Source organism: Euleptes europaea, chromosome 7, assembly GCF_029931775.1.
Source record: "Euleptes europaea isolate rEulEur1 chromosome 7, rEulEur1.hap1, whole genome shotgun sequence".
NCBI lineage: Eukaryota > Metazoa > Chordata > Lepidosauria > Squamata > Sphaerodactylidae > Euleptes > Euleptes europaea.
The window spans coordinates 54,063,084-54,083,158 of NC_079318.1; the positions used below are offsets into that span (position 1 = coordinate 54,063,084).

General features: G+C 42.6%; 1 protein-coding gene across 4 annotated transcripts in view; it reads right to left on the bottom strand.

The window, feature by feature from the left end:
- Positions 1 to 464: 464 nt before the first annotated feature.
- SYT14 (synaptotagmin 14) overlaps positions 465 to 20,075 on the bottom strand; it is an 83,042-nt gene continuing 63,431 nt past the window's right edge. For 2 of the 4 annotated variants that reach the window (XM_056852962.1, XM_056852960.1), the window contains 5 exons: positions 19,754 to 20,022; positions 13,793 to 14,242; positions 6,545 to 6,734; positions 2,076 to 2,132; positions 465 to 793 (listed from right to left, as the gene is read on the bottom strand). In XM_056852962.1, the coding sequence (XP_056708940.1) occupies positions 480 to 793; positions 2,076 to 2,132; positions 6,545 to 6,734; positions 13,793 to 14,242; positions 19,754 to 20,022 (1,280 nt within the window). In that variant the 3' untranslated portion in view covers positions 465 to 479. The remainder of the gene's footprint in view (positions 794 to 2,075; positions 2,133 to 6,544; positions 6,735 to 13,792; positions 14,243 to 19,753; positions 20,023 to 20,075) is intronic. The other 2 variants (XM_056852963.1, XM_056852961.1) reach the window with 1 other exon arrangement.

Sequence of the window (20,075 nt, forward strand, 5' to 3'; positions counted from 1 at the left end):
GAGAGGATTGTAGTGCTATTATTAAAATCAAATAGTAAGCCAAAATTATAACCGTTCTCTCGCTGTTGCATTTGGTTCTACCGCTTAGCCACCCTTCTATCTATAATCTGCTTCTGGACAGTTTATATACATCACAGCATAGCACCACAAAAAAATAAAAACCCACACAATTGGAGGACATTGCAAGAACAGAGGATTTACACAAAATACCTATCAATTGCCAAACTGAAAGTTAAAATCGAAACAGTCCTGGAAAGGTTGTAATCAGAATTTGGGTTTGCTGTCTCTTCTCTGTCCGGTACAGGTTTACCTGAAATCAGTGATGTTAAGTGAAGTGACAATGTGAAAAGTTACTCCATCCACAGCATTTTGTGCATTTGTTAAAATGGAATGTTGAATTTGTAATTTCTGCAATGCCATCTTCGGTGCATCTAAGGTGGCAGCCTTGATGAATCCTGACAGCAGAGCCACAAGTACCATTAAGACTCTAATAAAGAGTGCCATCTACATACTTGTTGTCCTTTGGATTCCTTCATCTCAGTCCAGTGGTTTAGTTCTTCTTCTCCCGAACTGTTCAACCCCAAAGAAATCCAGCCTATCATTTCCTTTCGTTTCATGCTGCGTTTATTGTACACAGATAATATGAGTGTCACGTCAGAAAGCTGAAACAGTGCCACCTGAAAAATAAAGGTCTCTTTGTACACTGGATTTGGCTGCCCTCTTCGGATGGATGTCTTGCATTTGGACATCTCTTGACCCATAGAATTCAGCAATGTCAGCTTAACATAGGTATCTACAAAACAAACCATTTGGAACATGAGCTGTCTTAGACAATAGATTCCTCCTACAAAAATATAACATCTTCAAGGTTATGGTGTATACCGTATTGTATTTTGAATAGCTGGCTGAACTTAGCAATGTAACGATACAGAGGAGCACATTTAATTTCAACTTTTACTTACTTTATTTATTTATCCCAACAAGTTTATTTACTTAAAGGTATACCTCATAATCCTTCTCCTATTTATTAACTCTTGCTTATTTGCATCAAGCAGACACGGATAGCATTAACACTTAGCAAGCTACAACTGGCCACAGCACTGTAAAGCGTATCAGAGTTTTTAAGTAATGTAAATGGGTGAACAAAAAGTGAAATGAAAAAAATAAAATTGCAAGTAAAAAATGAGAGGTGGAGCACAGTGGTAGGTAGCATCAAGGGAGCTCAAGATGAAATGTTTGCTAGAAAAATTCTCTGCTTGGATGTGGTTTCATATTCAGTCTTTTTGGTTGGGTTTAAAAATACCAAACTGTGACAAAATGCATGGAAAAATTGATGTTTACTCATGTGAGTAAAGCTGCTTGTGCCTAATTTTTGGACAAAGTGATTTAATGCATGGTATGATGAATTACTTGGGTGCAGTTGCTTAAGATGCACATTATGGTGCTTTTCAGAAGTACTAGGTTCAAGCTACAATTAAACTGTTTAGGCCACAGTCCAAAATCCTAAACACACAGAAAATCCCTGTTCTCTTTTATACAATCCTAGAGCATTTGATCAGAGAAGAGAACAGGGAAGCTTCTGCGTATGTGGAACTCCATGTGTACACTGGAGCCACTGGATCACAGAGATGAATTCATTAACACAACATCTGACACTGGCACAAAAATGCTTTCATTGTTATTATAATATTTTCCAATTTTCTTGGGAAGAAACACCCTGAATTCAAGTGTCAGGCCTCTGAATATTGTCAGTTGCGTAGACATTTGTATTGGCTTTCTTACAGATTTCTGTCTTTTGAGGGTTATTTATACATGAAATTGGAAAATTTTGATGGACAAAAGATTATAGAAAAAATCTATGTGTCCAGGTGGTTCTTTCAGATTTTCACTTCACAAACCTTTGAATACCATCATCCATAGTCAGAGATAAGGTCTGCCTCCACATTAAGAGTACAATTGTTAATTAATGTACATTGTCAGAAACCAACATGGTGGAGAGCAGTAGAGAGCTTTGCGCTGGCAGCTTTCTTTTTCATGAAAAAGACAACATCCAATTAGGTTCTACAGAAACTCACCTCGTATTATATAAACCTGTCCACCTATCAAGTGTTTTAGACAACAGAACAGTCCATCTGACAACAGGGGGTGGAAAGCAGGAAAAGAAATAATGACCAGATGTCAATAGTTGGGTGAGAGAGGATCAAAGGTTAAAGTTTAAGAGGAAACATTATTCACCAGAGCGGAAGAAAACAAAACCTTAGCATTTCATTTTAGAGAAAGGAACCAAACAAAAGGATTGGTGGGTACAATTTAATGAAATGATAATTTTGCAAGGTCATGGTGTAATCTTTAACCAAAAAAAAATTACACTGTTTCAACTAATGGGATATCTTAATTTTTATACCTATTATGGTTTAAAACATACAGAACGTAGAGATTCATGCAAAAGATCAGGCTACAGCACTATAAACCATAGCATAACCTTTACCAGGCCTTCCTCTTTTTCATGCAAACTACAGCTTTTTGAATAAAGGTCAGTCCACTGACCTCTTAAACTAGGGTTCTCCCACTTGAGGTCAGTGGGATTACAATTAAGTAAGCAGTCAGTGATTTGCACCCTGTGTATATTATGAACAACACAATGAAAAATAATTGGACTGAAAAGTTAATTTGGCTGGTACACTCTTGTTCTTAATTCATCTACGCATTTACATTTAACACCACCTCATTCATCTGAACTAAAGTGCTGAACCTAAAGGATAGGATCCCCTTAAATATAATTAAAGATGCATGGCTTCGCTAGCCACACTGTTAGCACATGTTACCTACTCAACACACCACTGGGGCAGCTCCAAATAAATACACAGCAGGGGACTGTTGCATAGAGCTCTGATGACTGCAAAGACCTGAGCAAGGCTGGTAACGATAGGACGTTTTGGAGGACATTGATTCATAGGGCCGTCATGAGTCGGAAGTGACTTGATGGCGCTTAACACACACACAAACACGTTAGCCTGTCATAGCAAAATAAAACAAAAGTCCAGCGGGGCCTTCAAGACTAGGAAGACTTATTCCATTATGAGCCTACGTGTGTCACACTAACATCGTCAGGTGGTATTTCCTTCATATATCAATCTGACAAAATGGGCTGTGAGACACAAAAGCTCATATTGAAATGAATGTTGCTAGTCTTGAAGGGGACACTGGACTTTTTATTTTGCACAGAGCTCTCCACAACACCACAGTGAGTCGAGGAAGGACCACGAGTTCCCTGTTTTTGTTTCCAAAGTCTCTCTACTCATAAAGTTTGGAGAGGAACTCCACCATTTGGCCCCGAAAAGCAAAGACAAATGTACCAAAGAGAAACAATAAACACATCTAGGGAAAACACAACCTCTCTCCATGGCGCCAGAGAAAGAACTGAGGAATGGGAGCTCCTCTCTCCTCATGCTGAAAAGTGTCGCTAACCATCTGCGTGGGGGAGGGGAGGAGTAACTCATGACTTCCAGAGCTTTCTGGGACTGCACAGGCATCACGGTGATGAATTAGATATTATGCTTGACAGACAGCTGCTGCTGAAAATGAAACCTCAGGTAGAGCTCTGATCTCTTTCCCCATAATCTTTAGAGCATTGTCACAGTTCTTGTACTGCTGATTGTTTTTCTACACTGGATCATGAATGTGGAGCTGCCAGGGGTTGGACCTGGATGCCCAGACCATGTGTGCCTGGTCCCATCTTGTTACTACACGCAAAATGAACTCATATAAAATCATGTAAGGACCACATCAACACACCCTTTACATCTATTATAAATAAGTCAATAACTCAGGGCACCTTCCCTCAGCCACTCAAAAAGGCGGTTATTTGCCCACTACTTAAAAAAAACCCTACAGAAAAACAATGTGGCCAATTATCATCTGGTCTCTTATCTACCATTTCTGATTGAGAGAGTGGTAGTGAATCAACTCCTAGTCTTCTTGGATAACTCATCTGCCCTAGACCCTTTCCAGTCTGGTTTCAGGCCAGGTTATGGGACAGAGACTGCTAGCTAGCTTCAGTTGACAACCTCTGTTTGAGTGTAGACAAAGGCCAAGCCTCTCTGTTGCTCTTATTGGATCTATCTGCAGCATTCGATACAATAGATCACCTTGTTGAGGTGCCTGGACGCAGCAGTAGGTATCAGGGGATGCATGTTGAACTGGTTCAAATCATTCCTAATGGATCAGACTCAAAGGATTGCTATTGAAAAGCCAGACTCTGACTAACCTTAGAGTCCCCATTTGCGGGCCTGCGATGGGGGGCCATTGGGGGACTGTGGAACACTCTAGCTGGCATGCCATGGTAAAATGGCAGCCAGCAAGGAGGCCAGAAAAGGAATTGCGGCGTCTTGCCCTGCTGCTCTTCCCACGGCCTCCTCCTCTCCTTTCAAATGGGCCAAATCACCCCTCTTTTGATGGAGTGCAATTGACCCTTGCTGACTCAGTTAAAAGCTTTGGGGTCATACTAGATCCAACTTAATTACTGAAGAAGCACGCTTATGCAGCTGCAAAAATGGTTTTCTATCAACTCAGCCTAGCTCATAAGATGGCCCTTTACCTTGATACGGCTGTCCTGGCCACCTGGTTCCCTGCCACAGTAACATCAAGATGAGACTACTGTAATGCACTATACAATGGTCTCCCCTCAAAATCAACTCAGAAACTCCAACTGGTCCAGAGTGCTGCAACTTGGCTATTAACCAGAGCTAGACAGAGCATGCTTATTAACCCCATTCTGCAGATGCTCCGTTGGCTGTCCATCTGTTACTGGGATGAGTTTAAGATATTGGCTAACACATACAAAGCCCTTCATGGCCTTGGGTCCTCTTATTTGCGGGACTGTCTCTGTCCCTATGCCCTGCCACAACAACTTCGCTGAAGTCAGCAGGGATTTTTGTAGGTGCCAGCCTGCAAATGGGCAAAATCAACAACTGCCCATACACGTTTTCTCCATTGTGGCTCTCACCTTGTGGAATGGCCTGTCCAAGGAGGTCAGGAAGGTTCCCACTCTCCTGGCCTGCTGCAAACGATGCAAAACTGAACTATTTAAGAGGGCTTTTCTGCTCAGGTAATAGGGTTGCGCTGCACAAAATGGCTTTACAAACTTGCTTGGATAAATGATTAAGGACTGTAGTCTATACTAATGTGTTTAGCTTATTGTCAATAGGATCCTATTTATGTAATTTCCGTATGGCTCAATGTGTCATGTGAATACTTATGCTATGCTTCAGTTCGTTCTGGTGGTTCCAGACTTCTAAAATCTGAATGCATTAGTTATTAAATGTCCCCTTTTTGTGATTTGTACTGGCTCACTACATGTAATCCGCCTTGAGTCCCTGTGAAAAAGGTGGACTAAACAACATAAATAAAATATGAGCACATGAAGTTGCCTTGGTCTATCTAGATTGGTATCATCTGCTCTTAAAATGGAGATGTCAGATTCATTCATTGAGATTGCCAGGGATTGAACCTGGGACCTTCTGTATGTACACCGAATTGCAGCCTCTCCACAAACACATGAAGATGCCTTATTCCATGTCAGAACACTGAGTTCAGTTCTGACTACTCTGACTGATCCATCTAGCTCAGTATTCTGCACCTCTCCAAGGTCCAAGACAGAGAAAGGTCTATCCCAACACCTGCTATCTCAGATCATTTAACTGAAGATGCCAGGAAACTGCAACCGGAATCATCTGCATGTAACACACACAATCAACCCCGGAGCCAGGCCCCCTTACTTCAAAGGGACTCAGCGTAAACCTGCTTTGGTCTGAAAAAAGCCAGTGACACAGTGACATTTCTTCACACTTGATATCAAGAATAATTTTTTTAACTTCCATTTAGAGAAACAAATCTAAAGAGCAAATGCCAATATGTAGGGTTGCCTGGTCCCTATTCGCCACCTGCGGGAGGTTTTTGGGGCAGAGCCTGAGGAGGCTGGGGTTTTGGGAGGGGAGGGACTTCAATGTCATAGAGTCCAGTTGCCAAAGTGGCCATTTTCTCCAGGTGAACTGATCTCTGTTGGCTGAAAATCAGTTGCAATAGCAGGAGATATCCAGCTAGTATTTGGAGGTCGGCAACCCTACCGATATGACTTATGCTCTCACACACTAACAAACCCTTCTGTCAGTATCAGTACTGCGAAAGCCTCACTCATTTACAGTCATTGGCACTCTTTTTTTTTTTTTTTTAAAGACATTGTAACTTTTTGGCTCCACGATGTGAGGCATGAATACTTTAGCAATTAATCATTATGATAAAAAGTAATTTATTAGTCAGTCCATCATGAAAAATTAAAACGATCTTGTCAAATCGCAACTAATATTTTGAATTTCAGATTTCTGCCATTTCCCAACTGACTGGCAATATAAAACATGAAACAGATTAGCTGATGATTGCACGATTTCAGTTTGACTGGGTAAGACTAAATGATAGGATTGAAGTCCCCACCACTGAAATCCCCCCAAGAGCATAAGTATTAGGATAAAAAAAAAATCCCACTCACTGGGTGGTCTGTTTGCTGCCAAGTTTTTGAAGTGGCTGCCTTTTATCACTTCTGCTGCTAGTCTTCCAGTTGTGGCATTATAAAGCAGCCCAATGAGGATTTCAGGAGCTGAGCCATGTGCCAGAGACTGACAAGAGGAGGTGCTTTCACTGCAGGACATTTCTGACATGCTCATTTGGGAGTCACAGCCCTGGAAGCAACAACAAAAAAAAAAGCAAAGCATTTGCCAGCATTTTAAGCAACCAAGATGCCAAACAATCCATTCTTCACATTTATTCCTTTGCCGTTTTTTAAAAAAAATTCTAACTTGATCCGAACAGCTCACGACAACTTATTTAACATTTAAAAAGGGGGAGAGGGGAATTTGAAAAGAACAATCCATGCAATGCTGAAATCGGAATCTGAAAATTCAATCAAGACCCCACCGCACTTCCTCTACCAGAATAATTGATATCACTAATTAAATCTGTCCCATAGTGATCCATGCTGTGATTACATCAAGGTTAGATTATTGTAATGTGTCCCATGTGGGGCTGCTTTTAAAAATGGTCTGGAAACTTCAACTGGCCCAAAAATGTGGCAGCAAGGCTACTGTCAGGCGTGGGATAAAGGGCTTGTATCACCCTGAAAGATCTGCACTGGGCTTAAGATCTGCACTTCCCAGCTGTTTCTGGCACCTCTAAAGCCGTAAATGGCTTGTGGCCAGAGTACTTGAAGGCCCACCTCCTCCCTTACTGTTCACCAGCTAAGTTCCTCCTCATAAGCTCTGCTGCCTGTGCCCTCACCTTCTAGGGTTGCCAACCTCCAGGGGGTGGCTGGAGATGTCCCTGTTACAACTGATCTCCAGCCGACAGAGATCAGTTTACCTGGAGAAAATGGCTGCTTTAGCAATTGGACTCTACATGCAACATGTACCTTCTAAATAACATTTAACGGAAATAACAGTTTTAATGGGAAAAGTGTCGTTCTAATAAAGGAGAGACTGTTTTAGGACTGATTAATAAAGGGGGGTTGGTTTAGGATTCTCATTCATATTTTTCAGCTCATAGAAAGATGTATGTGAAGACTTGTCAATATAATGAGCTGGATCCAAAGCATTGTGAGAGGATACGACTTTCCCTCCTTCCATTTTCACTGCAGCCCACCATGCCCCTTGAAATACCAAAATACAAACATGGCAAGAAAGACACTGAAATTTAAACAGAATCTGGCATCAAAAAGGTGGTACTCTGCTATCCTCTTTGTGTCAAGAATCAACAGTTCCTTTGACCAGCTCTGTACTTTTTTAAATTGTTGTTCATATTTTAGCTACACTACAACTTCAGCTGAAGAAGACAGGTCTGAATTGGGCTATACTCTTGACCTATTTTATGAAATGGGAGCAGTGCCGGCAACATATGGCATTGTAATAGTACAGTGAGAATATTAAAAAGAACTATTGAATCCATGGTTATTAAGTTTTTATTAAAGTGCTTAATCAGTTTGTTAGGCAAATTATTTAAAGACAACTTTCTAAAAACCTTTTAGTGTAATTTGTTGTTGTGTGTGTGTGTGGGGGGGGAGGATCAGTCTCAAGAAGTTAACATGGTGGATGGTCTATTAAAAACAACTTTTCCTGTCATGGGCAAAAAAAACACTGATTAAAGTAAAATCAAATAAAACTATAATCCCTTTGTTGAGTATAATCAAGAGACTAAAACTCTAGAAAAAAAATATGTACAGCCTTAATTTATTGCCAGAGAGCACTTAAAATTACATCAAATTTCCTTCCTGAAATCATAAATGATATTGGAAATGTACACATAGGCAAATTATTCTAAGAAGTCAAGTACCACACTATTCACAAATCAGCTTTGTTCCCAAACTGAAGCTATTGTGAATAATGCATTCTCAAAATGAAATGACAAAACAGAATTTATATGTTCTAGCAAATCAGTGTTCCAACTTCCTCAACAGACATTCAGCAAGGTAACAATGGGACCCCAGTGCCGTTTTTCTCATTTTATGCACCGTGTGCGGTGCTTTTATAAGTCTTCTAATAAAAATTACACAGTACATTTTAGTGAAAAAAATGACAAGATATATTCTTTAATTTGTCTAGAATGTGCTATGATAAAGTATTAAAAACACTGCCTAGATACCCTTTTTATCACCCGCATTAGCATCTGACAGTGGCACAAGTAAGGAACTTTTGCTTGCAGCCATATCTTTCTGCTACAGGCTGAAAAATACAGTAATGGTTCAAGGGAAACTTTTCATATTATTTGCTTAAAAATAGCCAGAGACAAGTCTTCAGCAGTTAAAGACACTTGTCTGTGTGTGTGTTAAGTGCCGTCAAGTTGCTTCCGACTCATGGCGACCCTATGAATCAAAGTCCTCCAAAATGTCCTATCTTTGACAGCCTTGCTCGGATCTTGCAAACTGAGGCCTGTGGCTTCCTTATCTTGTGGCTTCAGTGTGGGATTGTGGCCTTTGAGTATTTCAGAAAACTAGTCATTCAGTGGTGGCCAGCTCACAGTTTCTGACAAGGTTTATAGCAAAACTCGACAATAGCAAAACTCGACAATAAAATAGTGTCCTGTCTCAAATCACACTTCCCAAAGACTTAAGGACACTTAAGTTATCAGAAAAAGGGAGTGATAATTTCCTCTGATTCCCCAGTCCCACCGTCAACCTCCACTTTATTAAAATATTTGTACCTTGCCTTTCCCAAACTGTGGTTTAAGGTGGCTCACAATTCCAAATCAAAACGACACATACCGGTAATACAGTAAAGCCCCATTACCCTCCTTCGAGCTTGCAGCTCAAATTCCATCAAAAGCCCTAGCAAATCAAATGGCGTTTCAAGACTTCCTGCTGAGAAGCAGACTTCTAAGGGCAGTGGCCCCGCCTCATTTTGAAGCCTGTTCTACAAAGTGGGAGGTACTATTCAAAAGGACTGGGAAGTGCCAAGTGGACAAATTTAAGAGGGAGGAGAACCAGAAGGTAGCAGCTAGAAGACCATCACTGGTACACAAGGATATATGGGTAAAGATGGTCCTTCAGATATGTAAGGCCACCAAGGGCTTTAAAGGTTATAAGTAGCATCTTCTGCAGATGCTGTTTCTGAGAGTCCACTTACTTCCCCAGGAACAAAACTTTGGTCAGGTCAGCAATCTGCAGCAGCAGTAGGGAATCAACTGACATTGGCACTGCTGTTCCAGAAGCTTAAATCTTATGAACTGTGTCCTGTTTAAAATAAATTATGGAAAGATTTTAGGAAGCAAATTTGCTCATCAGCTTCTCGCTTTCCCAGAAAAGCACATGTTCTCGCCTTTCCACAAAGCACTTGGAGAAAATATATGGTTCTGTATAGCCTCATGACAGGTAGGGTGAGGTCAGCATGGAGACTTGTGTGTGCATGAATGAGTTGCTGCTTTTGTTTTTTAAGGACCAAACCTGAAGCATGAGCTGACTTGCCCTGAAAAAATTCTTCATAGCTCAGAAGACTTCATTATTTTCATGCCCAAAGGCCTGGGCTCAGTCCCTGGCATTTTCAGTTTAAAAGGTTAGCAGGGCTCAGGAAAAAAAAACACTTCTACTTATTAACTGCTGTCCATCGGAACAGGCAATAGTGAACTAGATGGTTCTGTTTCAATGCAAGGGATGTTCGTGTGCTTAGAACTAACAATCACATCCCCTACACTTTAAAAGCAAGTTTAAGAAAAATGTCTGTATTGCCTATACATGGCCTATATGGTCTGGTCTCAAAAGGTAGGGCCATAACTCAAAAGGCCTAACCCAAATTCTAGTCAACCTCATCCCTTGACTGGAAAGGACTAAGCCTTGGAGACTGTGAGAATCTTCCTTATTGGTTAATCGTTTGAGTCGGACGCTGGCTGACAGAGGTGAAAAGGGGCCAGGAAAAATTTTCAGAGCTGCTCATAGAAACCGCAGAAGACAAGCGTCACAAAAACTCTGAATGGCATTCAGTTGGAAATTCCCTTTAGCTGTTATTGTTTAGGGATGCAGACTTGTGTCTGTCTATAGGATGAAATCCTTTGCACTGGAAAACAGAGTGAAAACCATTTTATACAAGAATAACTATGATGACAGTATTAGGGCTGTACCTTCTTGGTGCCACTCAGCCCATTAGAATTCTTAAGACTGAGGACAGTTTGCCTCCCGCTAGTGCTCCGAGGTGAACTGGAAACTAGGTGACTGTGGGTGGCAGTGGCTCTACAGGTTCAGACCCTTTGAGAGAGGGGGGAAAGCAACTCCTTCCCTCTTCCCTGAGGTAAAGGCCCTGCTCCTGTTCCCAGAAAACTGAGAGGGTTATGTTTTCACAGACTTCAGGGGGTCCCTGGACTGTTTGAGAAATACTGAAAAAATAGTAGAGGGGAAAATTCAAACTGGAGCTTAGGAAATCAATATTGATTCCTCTCTTTTAAAATCTCCTGTGCACTTGCCCCATTAACCTCCTCGCACCTACAGCTTTTCAGATCTTGACTTCACTGACAGTTGTTCAAAGCAACTTGTTCAGACAAGTCACTTACATTATCCCAGGGAGCTCACACATTCCAGGGCAATAACACTCAGCCCACATTACTCAGAAATTGTTTACATGACTGGCTATGACATGAACTGCAGAAGATAAAATTATGTGCACACTCCAGAATAAGGGCTTGTTATCCCAGACTATTATGAAAAGCAATTCCTATGATGGTAATGGTGCTCCTTGACCAAAGAACACAAACACACTAATCGGGGATCTCCATTTTTTTCCTCTCTGCCTACAGTCCTGTAAACTGACCCATGTTCTTGACAGAGATGAGATTTCTCAGGTATTCAGGCAGGAAGACCCTTGCTTCAAAAGAGGAGTGTAGCTCTCATTCATCACACTTGCAGTTTAAAAGATTCAGCAAACATTTTTCATCAGAAACCTTTTTGTACATTATTACATTAATATAGTCAGTGAACACAAATTTAAGCATCTCACTGCAATTCACTTGGATTTGCAGCTTGAAAAACTTTACTTTAACAGCAGCTGGCTTAATAGAATGCCTGTTTTATTAGATGTTGCCTATAGTACTATGAGTTTATGTTGTTACTGTAGTTTGCAAGTTGCCTAGAATTTAGTTTGCAAATTGCCTAGAATTTATATAAAGTAAGTGAAATGTAATATTTACACTACTAAAACGATCCTTTACATATATACACCACCTTTCAAGAGTAAACAGTGATTAGCATTTCTGCTAGGGAGGCAGTTGTCAGACTTTGCCAAGCTAATGTAGACTAGCAGAGAAGAGAATGAGTTGTGGACCAAGCCATAATGCTCAAGGTGGCATTTCTCTCAGCCTCATCTGCAATATGGGCATAATAATAATGACATACCTTACAAGGTTGTTGTAAAGATTATTGCAGTAATATATGCAAAGCAGTTTGCACTCTACATTACCAGCTCCCCCCAGTCATTGGTGGGGGATGGGGGTCCGCTTGCCAGATCTAGGCTGGGAAACTCCTGGACATTTGGGGATGTTGCCTGGGGAGAACTCTTGGAGATTTGGGGATGGAGCCTGGGGAGGACAGGGACCTCAGTGGGGTACAGTGCCTCCACCCTCCAAAGAGTACACCCTCCAAAGCATCCATTTTCTCCAGGAGAACTGATCTTTGTAGTGTGGAGTTGAGCTGTAATTCCAAGGGATTCCTATGCACTCTTCCCTAGCAGTAAGTCCTGCTGAATATATGGTATGCTTCTTCTCTCAATATATCAATCTGTCTGGTACAAATAGGGTTGCCAGGTCCCTCTTTGCCACCAGAAGGAGGTTTTTTGGGCAGAGCCTGAGGAGGGCGGGGTTTGGAGAGTGGAGGGACTTCAATGCCATAGAGTCCAATTGCCAAAGTGGCCATTTTCTCTAGGTGAATTGATCTCTATCGGCTGGAGATCAGTTGTACTAGCAGATCTCCAGCTAGTACCTGGAGGTTGGCAACCCTAGGTACAAACAATGGCAGAAGTCATGTTCTGCTAATGAGAAGATAACAGCCTTCTCAGTTTCCTATATCACAGTACTATACCAAATAGTAAGGACAAATCATAGACCTCCACTTCTAAAGGACCTCTGGAGCAACTCTCTGACTCATCTACTCTTTTTGTTCTTCAGGAACCAAGTATTGATTCTCTTTAATGACTGACTTCCTTCCAATGTGGGAGCATATCAACCCCTATAGCTGGATGTCAACTATCATACAGTTGAGGGATGCAGTCAACTACCATGCTTGTCTTTCTCCTAATTATTCCAGAGCATCTGTCCTACTCCAGCACTGGTTCAAGAAGTCCACATATGGTATCCAAATGGGTTATACTGTCTGTTCCACCATCAAATCATAAATTCAAGTTCTATTCCTGGAGCTGACAGCCCCCCAAAAAGGATGGTGACATGACATCTATACTCATTCTTCCTCCTTCTCAGGCGCCTCTCCCCCGGCAGTTTTTGCCCGCCTCCTCCTCCTCCTCAGGGCGCTCGCGGAGGGCCAGGTGGCCCCTCAACAGCCGTGCGTCCGCCAGAGAAAGGCCTGCCATCCCCGCCGTCCTCCTCCTCCCCCTCTCCTTTCTCCCCCCTTTTCTTTCGTTCTTCCTTCCTTCCATCCTTTCTTCCCCAGTTCCTTCCTTCTCTTTCCTTTCCCAGTTCCTTCCTTCCTCTTTCTTTCTGTCCCTCCCCCACTCTTTCTTTCTTTCTTTCTTTCTTTCTTTCTTTCTTTCTTTCTTTCTTTCTTTCTTTCTTTCTTTCTTTCTTTCTTTCTCTTTCTTTCTTTCTTCCCTTCCTTCCTTCCTTTCTCCGCCCCTCCCCCTTTCTTCCTTCCCCAGTTCCTTCATTCTTTTTCCTTTCCCAGTTCCTTCCTTCCTTTCTCCATCCCTCCCACCTCCCTTCCTCTACTGGGTTGCCAACTTCCAGGTGGTGGCTGGAGACCTGGCAACCCTAACATCTCCCCCCCAGTGTACCTATAGTTTAATTAAGACTTAAAACTTTAATTAAAGTTTATTAATTTAATAAACAGTGTACCTACCTATATAGTTTAAGAAATTTGGCTCTCAAAAGAAATCTCAATCATTGTACTGTTGATATTTGGCTCTGTTGACTAATGAGTTTGCCGACCACTGTCCTAACCCATCACACAGCTGACAAATGTGCCGGAACTTTAATTACTAATGGTGTAAGTGAGCGTTCTATTTAAAAATGTCATTGCACACTTATTCGCCTTAATACTCACGGAAATACTGTACGCAGGCTCCAGTATCACCGGTACTGACATCTTCCCTTGAAGATTTAATTTGGTTAAATAAAATATCTTTTCTCCTAGAATCCTCTCTCTTTTCATGCGGCGGACACTGTACAGTCTAAAGCGTACTGCATAATTCCCAATCATCTCAGATTCAATATGATTAAATTTAAATGTCTCTGTGAAGACAGGGCACGGACCCCGCTGGATGCTGGTTTTTGCTCTCTGTTTCTTGATAGGAAGGAGAACCAGGTGTACTTGCCATGAACCTCCACTTGTCCTGTTATATGTAGGAATGTCTGTGGCAGCTGTCACTGTTACCAGAAGCTTCTGTTCCTGCGAGTCATAGTCAAAAGTCACATCCAGCGTGCCATATTTAGCTTCTGGTTCGGGATCAAACGATTTAGGGATCTGCGATGATGATCCTCGAGCTGACACCTCCTAAATGAAACAGGAAAGAGAGGCTGTTACATATGCATGCTCCCGTTTATAGATCTACAACTATATGGATACGTTTTGGTGAAAACATACAATCGTACGCCTTTGTGTTTTGTACTAAAATCGTCCTCGAAATGCTTCTGCTAGCCTGGATGCTCTGATGCGTTTGTGCATTTCACACACAAGATAATCAACCATTCAATGGAAGATAATCAACTGTTCAAGGGAGGACAACATGCTGGCAACCAACCGTGTGAAGAAAGATGCATTTACAGCGTGCCAAAAGAGCTAATCAGAAAAGGGAGAGAAAGACAGGGATAAAAAGTTCAGAGCGGTATGATCCTAAATCTTTGAGCAGGAGCAGCTTTTGCAAAAGGCTGAAGTTGCAAGATAATGTTGGAGGGGAAGGGGGGGAAAGAGTTAGGGGGATTAACAAGGCAATCCTAAACAGAGTTACACAGTTCTGAGTTATACCATGACTTCAATCGACTTTGAAGGGTTTAACTGCGTTTAGGATTGCACTGTAGGTTTTAGCTGAACATGCACATGGCCAAACATTTCAGATTTTGGAGTGTGGTTTTATAAAAATTAATACCAAGGCTTGGATCTAGCACCCCATTTCTCTAGATAGAGTTCTGGACCTTAAGGGTGACTTTCTCACCACTTAGCTCAAACAGCACCCAAAGTGCCCCAAGATGCTGTTCCTGGATTCAGTCCTCAGAAATGCTGTGTTGGATCCAAGCAATTATTTACTTACTTGCTTACTTATTTGTTTATTTATTACCCTTGCTTTCTCCCCAATGGGAGAACAACATTCTCTCCTCCTCCATTTTATCCTAACAACAACCCTGCGAAGTAGCAGACTATTCTGTTATATATGTTTATATGTCTGCATGTTTCATGTTTATGTGAAATAATTTTTAAAAAATGTTTTTAAAGAAACCTGTGAAGTAGGTTAGACTGGTCCAAGATCACCCAGCGAGCTTCCATGACAGAATGGGGTTTAAACCTTAGTAAAAATAAGTAAAATCTAGAACTAAGTCCCAGTCTTTGGGCTAAGTTGCCTGTTAACCAAAAGTAAAGTCTGTGGATGTAAAGCAATTGTGCATCTAGCTCTATGCTTCTAATATACTGTTCAAAGCAAGTGTGCACAGACCTAATGTGGCAATGACACCCATGCGCTAAGCCAACATGACTTTACAGGGGTATGTGAGTTTCTGCTTCACATATTACATTAGGAGAAGGGTTCACCTGTGGCATTGTGTTTGAGGGCACAAGAGCAGGGCTAGTGAGATGGTATTTAGGCCAGTTTTGCCTAAGTAGTGGATCCAGGGAGAGTGTTTCACTGACTCCCTGCCCAGTTATTTCTACATCTTTCCTGCTGCTGCCACTCAGTTTTCTTCTTTAAGGTGCACCTGTGAATATGCACAATCAGCTTTACCAAAGCTTTAGTGAAAGTCCACTTTAAGGAAAATTACCTCCTGCCCTATTCCTGGTAAATGGGTAACGGCCTAAGAGACTCCAAGGAACTCTAAACCAGTTTCTTTAAAAGGAAGCAATTTACTAGGAAGAACAAAAACATAAAATATCCAAACTTCTACCCAGTGCTTTTTCTGTAACAAAAAAGATGCCAGGACTCATATACGATTGCACTGATTTCCGCCAGTTCCTTTGGAGAGCCCACCCAAAACATGCTGGTACTCAGTACCAGTGAGTACCACTACAAGAAAGCCCTGCTTATACTAGGATTAACATGTATTTTAGAAGCATGAGCAGGTGAATTGATTCAGAAGTTAATATACATTGTTTTGCCCTAGTTACTCAACCATCTAAATTGCAACAGATCTCAGTACAAATGCTAACTTATTAACTGTATCCTATTTTGCTTGTTTGGCTATGGGTTGGATCCAGACTAATGTTTCTACCTCCTTTAGTAATAGGATTACAGGGGGCATTTGGGGGCTTCCATGAGAGGGAGATAGGAAAATTGTGTTTCGCAATCAGACATCTTTATACCGTCAGCAGTGTTAGTCTGGATCCAAACCTATATTTTTAGTAAAGACTTTTTCCTTTCAAACTCCATAAACAACATCACTACCTCCTTCTTAACCTCCCCCGTCACTCCTCAACTCCAAACTCTTGCTGCTTTCCCCCCAAATTCTAAAAAGGGCCTCTTCTCACTGGATGCAGGACTACAAATCCCACCAATCACGTACCTAGAGTTAGGGCTGTTGAAAAAAAAATTCGGAAAAGTTCGGCTTCGGCAAAATTTGGCCGGTTTAAATTCGGGACGTGCCGAAGTCCGAACTCCCCTGCTTCGGATCCGCGAACTTCGGCGCGAGATCCGGAGTTTGGGGAAAAATTCGCCCTCCCCACGGGCCTTCACGGGGCTTCCATGAAGGCGCGTGAGGGGCCCTTTAAACAGATCTGCACCTAACAGCTGGGAGGCACAGATCTGTTTAAAGGGCCCCCCACGCACCTTCAGCGAAGTACCGTGAAGGCGCGCGCGGGGGGGGGGGAGCGGAACCCCGAATTTGCCAAATTTATTTGCCGAACACCCCAAAGTCGGGGAATTCGGCTCCCCCGTTTCCCACCTTTTTTTGAATTCAATTCGTCCCGAACCGAAAACCGCCGAATCGGGGGAAATTCGGCGGTTTTTCGGCTCGGGATGAACCGAATCGACAGCCCTACCTAGGGTTGCCAGTTACGGGTTGAGAAATACCTGGAGATTTTCAGAGTGGAGCCTGAGGAGGGCAGGGTTTGGGGAGTGGAGTGAAGGGACTTCAGTGGGGTAAATGCCATAGAGTCCACCTTCCAAAGCGGCCATTTTCTCCAGGTGAACTGATCTCCATCAGCTAGAGATCAGTTGCAATCCCAGGAGAATTCCAGCCACCACCTGGAGGTTGGCAACCCTGCATGTACCAGATCGTTTTTTAACCAATAAATTATCGGATTACAGTTTCCAAGTAACAGAGCTCACTACTCATCTGTTAAAAACCTCTAACATGTATCTAATATTGTGTGTTGAACTCATTTTGTCACAGCCAGTAAAGAAGATGGCAGCTTCTTTGAACATCTGCGTGGACTTAATTCACATCAGTTTTGAGTCAATGCAGTGCAGAGGTGAAAAATTCCAACATGGTATTCCTGCATTGATCATCAAGTCAGCCTAGCATTAAATTCCTTTTTCAGTTCGTTTCTCATGGATTGTACCCCGCCCCCAGCAAATGCAACAATTTGTAATATTTTCTATCTAAAGATTAATTCAGGTGACCAATCACAGTAGTATTTTCTACACAATAACCAAATTCATTGTTCTTGAAATACAATAAGAATGCTTATATGCTGCATATTTATATCCTCCAAGCACATTATTAATTGTGAGGAAGAATGAGTCATGCAAAACTGCCTGTATCATTCATACAAAAAGAAAACGTATTTATCTTTTTTACAAATGTTAAGGATTCTAATCAAAGGCTTCTGTATGAAACACTAGGGCTTCAGTATAAAACAGCCCATGTAACTGTTTCGATACCAGAAACTGCAAAGCTTCTTTTTTATAAATTGTACATTCTGGTGAAAGAGAAAAGAGGACAGAGAGGCCTGGTATCCAAAATGAAGCACCACAGAGACCATTATACAGAGCAAGATTATACAGAGCAAGATCATTTTACCATACTGGGTATGAGTTTTCGTGAGCCACAGCTCACTTCTTCCGATGTAAGCTGTGGCTCATGAAAACTCATACCCTGCCAGAAATTTAGTTAGTGTTTAAGGTGCTACTGGACTCTTGCTCTTTTCTACTGCTATTGACAGACTAACACAACTATCCATCCTGATAATTTTACCACACGTATTTGAATTTTGCCTTCTGACAGAGTTTCGGAGTTAGAACACATATTCTGAGGACAAGCAGCTTAGAGGCTCTGCTCTGCTCAGGAGCTACCCTTTTGGGCCCACAGCTCAGCTCCCAATTTCTAGGACCTCTGCTCCTTTAACATTCGCCTTCGCTGCTTTCTTCCACGTGTACTGAGCCGCAAAAGGCTCTTTAAACTGAGCCTGGATGGAGGCTTTGGTCCTTTTTGTGACTCACATGGGAAGGAGAGGCTTTGACCTGTGTCTCAGCTGGAATATGCAGGAGACAATTGGTGAGGCCTGCATTTACGGCCAAACAAGGCTCTAACACAGTCATCCTCAAGGTGGTGCCTTTAAGTACTAGCATTTGCATCTTTGACAAAGCTCCTCTCTGTCAAAGCAAAAAACACAAATCCTGGCTTTTCTTGGAGAGGTTGGAGGTAGGCTTGCCAGGCCCTGCAGCTCCACCAGCGGGAGCTTCATGGAGCCGTGGCATTAGCGCGCGATGCGCCTATGTCACTTCCGGTTTAACCTGGAAGTGACAGGGATGCTCCAGCGATCCCGGCCAAAACTCTATGGTTTCCATAGAGTTTTAGCTGAGGGTGCTAGAGCGTCCGCGTCACTTTCGGGTTTACCCAAAAGTGGCGCATGCGCAGCGTCTGCGCGCATGTGCCCACAGTGCCCACTGGCCCCCAGCTGGCCAGTGGGCAGCCCGGTGGATGGGTGGTAGTTTATCCGCCACCACCGGGCAATTGTCAACCCTAGTTGGAGTTAGGGTTGCCAGGTCCCTCTTTGTCACCAGCAGAAGGTTTGGGGGGCGGAGCTTGAGGTGGCAGGGTTTGGGGAGACTCTTCAATGCCATAGAGTCCAGTTGCCAAAGCAGCCATTTTCTCCAGGAACTGATCTCTATCGGCTGGAGACCAGTTGTAATAGCAGGAGATCTCCAGCTAGTACCTGGAGGTTGGCAACCCTACTTGGAGGACTTAGGGGCAGGGCATGGGGAGGGGCAGCACATCACTTAATGTTGTGACTTCACTTCCAGATGAAGATCCAGAAGTGGCATCACCACGTTACATAACACCATCTCCCTCCTCATTTTTGCTCTTGCTGCTGCTCTGGGCTGCTGGGAGACTGGGGCACAACATGCTTCAGAAACATTCAAAAGCTTTCACCTTTGTGTCAGCAGGAAGCACCTATTCATAAACAGCTACTGCCATCACAAGAGGATGGTTGCCTTGCAACCTCCCAAATTTGTGATAGCGCCAGCATCCTACATAGGGTTACCAACCTCCAGGTGGTGGCTGGAGAGCTCCCACTATTACAACCGATCTCCAGGCGACAGAAATCAGAAAATTGCCACTTTGGCAGTTGGACTCTATGGCATTGGAGTCCCTCCCCTCTCCAAACCCCACCCTCCTCAGACTCCACCCTCAAAATCTCCAAGTATTTCCCAACCCAGAGCTGGACACCCTAACCCCATAACAGCCATTTTCTGATTACCCTCCATGGCAGCCATTTTGTGATAATACTCATCCATAAAATTCTAGAAGTGCTCATAGTCTCAAAATGATTGGGGACTCCTCCTGCAAAGCATCAGACCAAGGCTGTTTCATTATATCCTGAACATTTTCAGTACAACTGAAACATTGTTTTACTTACCTCTGGGCTAAGGACAGCAGTACTGTCACTGGGCACATCTTCTTCGTATCCTTTGTTATGAAAGCTTTCTATTTCATGGCCAGTACTTCCTTCACTTGGGCACTTATATGAACATCTTGGGCTGTTGCTGCACTGAGAAAATTCACATTTGCTGTCCCCAACTTCAGAGGGTGTGCATGAAAGGTGTGGTGAGCCACTGTCATCTTGGTATGGCGGAGGCTGAAGCTCATCAAGAGGAGGTGTTTGTCTCATTCTCTGAATGCAGTTAGCTGTAAATAAATGACAGTCGTTATCGACTTCCACTCTGTAAGTTGTCTGGCTG